Below are 2,862 nucleotides of genomic sequence, written 5' to 3' on the forward strand. Positions count from 1 at the left end.
GCTCAATTGGTAGAGCATGGCGCTTGTAACGACAGGGTAGTGGGTTCGATCCCCGGGACCACCCATACGTAAAAATGTATGCACACATGACTGTAAGTCGCTTTGGATAAAAGTGTCTGCTAAATGGCATATTATTATTCGAATAGAGTTTTTGCAACATGCATTATGGCTCCATGCGCAATACTCCAGCTAACCCCTTGGATCCGCCGCTCTCCTAAACAACATTATATTGCTTTTCTGCATTTTTTCACGATGTCGTTTATGACTCCTTCAACACCATCCTCCCTTGAGTCACGTCTCTCTCGCGAGGGAGTAAAATTGTCAATTTTATAGATGCCGCTTGGTTTTATTTCTATAGGACATTTGTTTCCACCAGACCACGCCTTACTCTACGGTTTCACACTTGCCGACCCTCCCCAAACGGACCCAGTAGCCAATTACCTCGCTCGGTTTCCGCCCATTTGACATGAGTTGATTCTATGGAGTACCATTGTCATGCAAATAAAGGACGCGTAAAATATCCCCCTCGCGCGCACTGTAGAGCAGAGACTCACTGGGAGCGCACGAAGGACGCGAAGCACGGGGCACGCGGGGGAATTTCATAAATCGCCAGGACCCGTCCAATTGTCACAGGCAAGTAGTATCCACATGTTTTCTATTTAAATCATAACATAATAATGATCGGTAATTGTATCTCAACCGTATGCGTAAAGTGTGCATAAAAGGGTTTTTGATGTGGACGTTGGAATGTAACGGTTGGGGAATATAGCCTTGTTCATTGCACTTATGTGGATCGTACCTGTCTCACACAGCCACCCTTGCCAGACGAACTGCGGCGGCTCCAGTATCCTGCAGGCAAGAGGGTTAAATCACAAGAACAACCGACCTGCCCAGATTGAACTGCTATTCATTTACCTCGTTTGGAGATACCGTGGCCGTTCATCCAGAATACCTACGGAAGAAAGTTTCAACTGTCGTTCTGCTCCATCTCTGCAATATAGCCTATACTACCTGTTGCTGCTAGTACAACGGACGGAGAAGAGGGGGAGACTCCACTTTGCGACACTTGGATCTCTTATAAACACACTTTGTAGGGATTTGGATTTCGCAACCATTGACAACCTTTTGCACACCAAGTGTGTTATTTTGTATATGTCCTTTTTGGGATATATAGTGTTTTTACCATCTTATCTATAGTATAAACTTTTTTAAAGTGCCTTAGAACTGGTAGTAATCCAGTATTTGGGCACTATTCCCACACCAGAGACTCAACCAGTGATTATCACATAGAAAATCACAGGATCTATCCCTATAACCCGGTTTCGCCATGAGTCAAGGGGATGTATCAACTTGCTCTGCGCCTCAGATAGTATTCCAAGAGGCGGTGAAGCAAGGCAACACAAAGGAACTCCACTCTTTGCTCCAGAACATGACAAACTGCGAATTCAATGTCAACTCCTTCGGGCCCGAAGGACAGACGGCGTTGCATCAGTCAGTAATCGACGGGAATCTCGAACTTGTAAAACTGCTGGTGAAATTCGGAGCCGATATTCGATTGGCGAACAGGGAAGGGTGGAGTGCCTTACACATTGCCGCTTTTGGAGGACACCAAGACATAGTCCTATACCTCATTACTAAGGCAAAGTACTCCTCTGGCGCACGGTGATCTGCTACACTGCTGTCAGGTAAACACACGGAAAGCCAGGCTCTTGTAAATTTGCGTTTCGATCTATAGTTGTGCCAAATTATAGCCTACAAAAAACAGTAACTTCCCTTTCATCAAAACCAAACGGGGGTCTCTCTCACTCGTGAGTCAAACACCACATGGTTCTTGTATCCGCTTCAGCATACAAAAAAACGCCATTTTGGTGGGTTGGTACTAAAGCTTTTTTCTTGAACATGTGTAATAGATTGGGACGTATAAAATAAGTAAGCCAGTGTTTGGGTCCCGAGACCTGATAGCAGCCTAGTTCTACGCAGAGATATACTTTCTATATATTTTTTTGCCGCGGTTACATTGAAACGCTTCTTTATTGGGCTTCATATGGAGGTGTCGACCTGTAGCTGCGATGTTCACTTGTAGGACCCTTTAAAATTATTTTATATACTAAAAGATGTCACTTGTTGCTGTGGTTGCATGCTGGAATATATGAAAGGGAAGAAAAGGTGAACACGGGAAATGAAGGCCATCCTGTATTTGGCTATTATATTTCTGTTTTAAATGAAAATATTTGATCTATTACAAAGAGCAGCATTATTAGGCCTATATATCCAATTCGCTTTTCCAGATGTGTAATCATTGTAACAACTATTGACTTAAATGTTGTTAAGTACTTTACACAATAGCTTTACTTTGTTTCTTTATAAAAAGTAGCTAAATGGGCTTTGCCTTCTTCAAGCAGGCTGCGGTAATGCATCAATGTCTTTTCAGGCCAGTGCGACCGCAGTGTCAATGGTTAGTTAATGTGATATAAACCGCTGCTTTCGCTTTGTATCAAAACGTCAGGAAAGTCGCATTAAGTCGCATAATCTCCTTTCAGTATTTTAACGAACAACACCCTGGTCATCACTGTGAATGCAGGCTGGGTTCTATTTATGAAGGTACATTGACAAGATGCATTTAGAATATGCTGTGGTTATTTTTTTCAAATCAAATCTATTACATTTAAGAATATTTAGGGTGACTTATAAAGCTGCTTCAGACTCTATGCGTATCATAGTATAAACTGTCCTGTAGGAGACCCCATCATGTCACAATAAGCCTACATTCGACCGTGCTAAAGAGACTCTTCTTTGTCCCTCATGAACTTGTTGTTTGGTTTTCTTTGCCAACTACCTCGACTGTAAAGTATTCAAAACCAT

At 42.7% G+C, this 2,862-nt stretch overlaps 1 protein-coding gene across 1 annotated transcript; it reads left to right on the forward strand.

The window, feature by feature from the left end:
• The first annotated feature begins 543 nt into the window (after positions 1–543).
• Positions 544–1,667, forward strand: LOC311136448 (notch-regulated ankyrin repeat-containing protein A-like). The gene is made up of 2 exons (XM_084170576.1): positions 544–633; positions 813–1,667. The coding sequence occupies exon 2, from the start codon at positions 1,328–1,330 to the stop codon at positions 1,664–1,666; it is 339 nt and encodes a 112-aa protein (XP_084026702.1). The 5' UTR covers positions 544–633; positions 813–1,327; the 3' UTR covers position 1,667.
• The last annotated feature ends 1,195 nt before the right edge of the window (positions 1,668–2,862 follow it).

This window comes from Coregonus lavaretus (assembly GCF_964263955.1).
Source record: "Coregonus lavaretus genome assembly, chromosome: 10".
NCBI classification, from domain to species: Eukaryota; Metazoa; Chordata; class Actinopteri; order Salmoniformes; family Salmonidae; genus Coregonus; species Coregonus lavaretus.

Coding starts and splice junctions, on each gene's coding strand:
- LOC311136448 (XM_084170576.1), top strand. CDS start 1,328: ATGAGTCAAGGGGATGTATCAACTTGCTCTGCGCCTCAGATAGTATTC.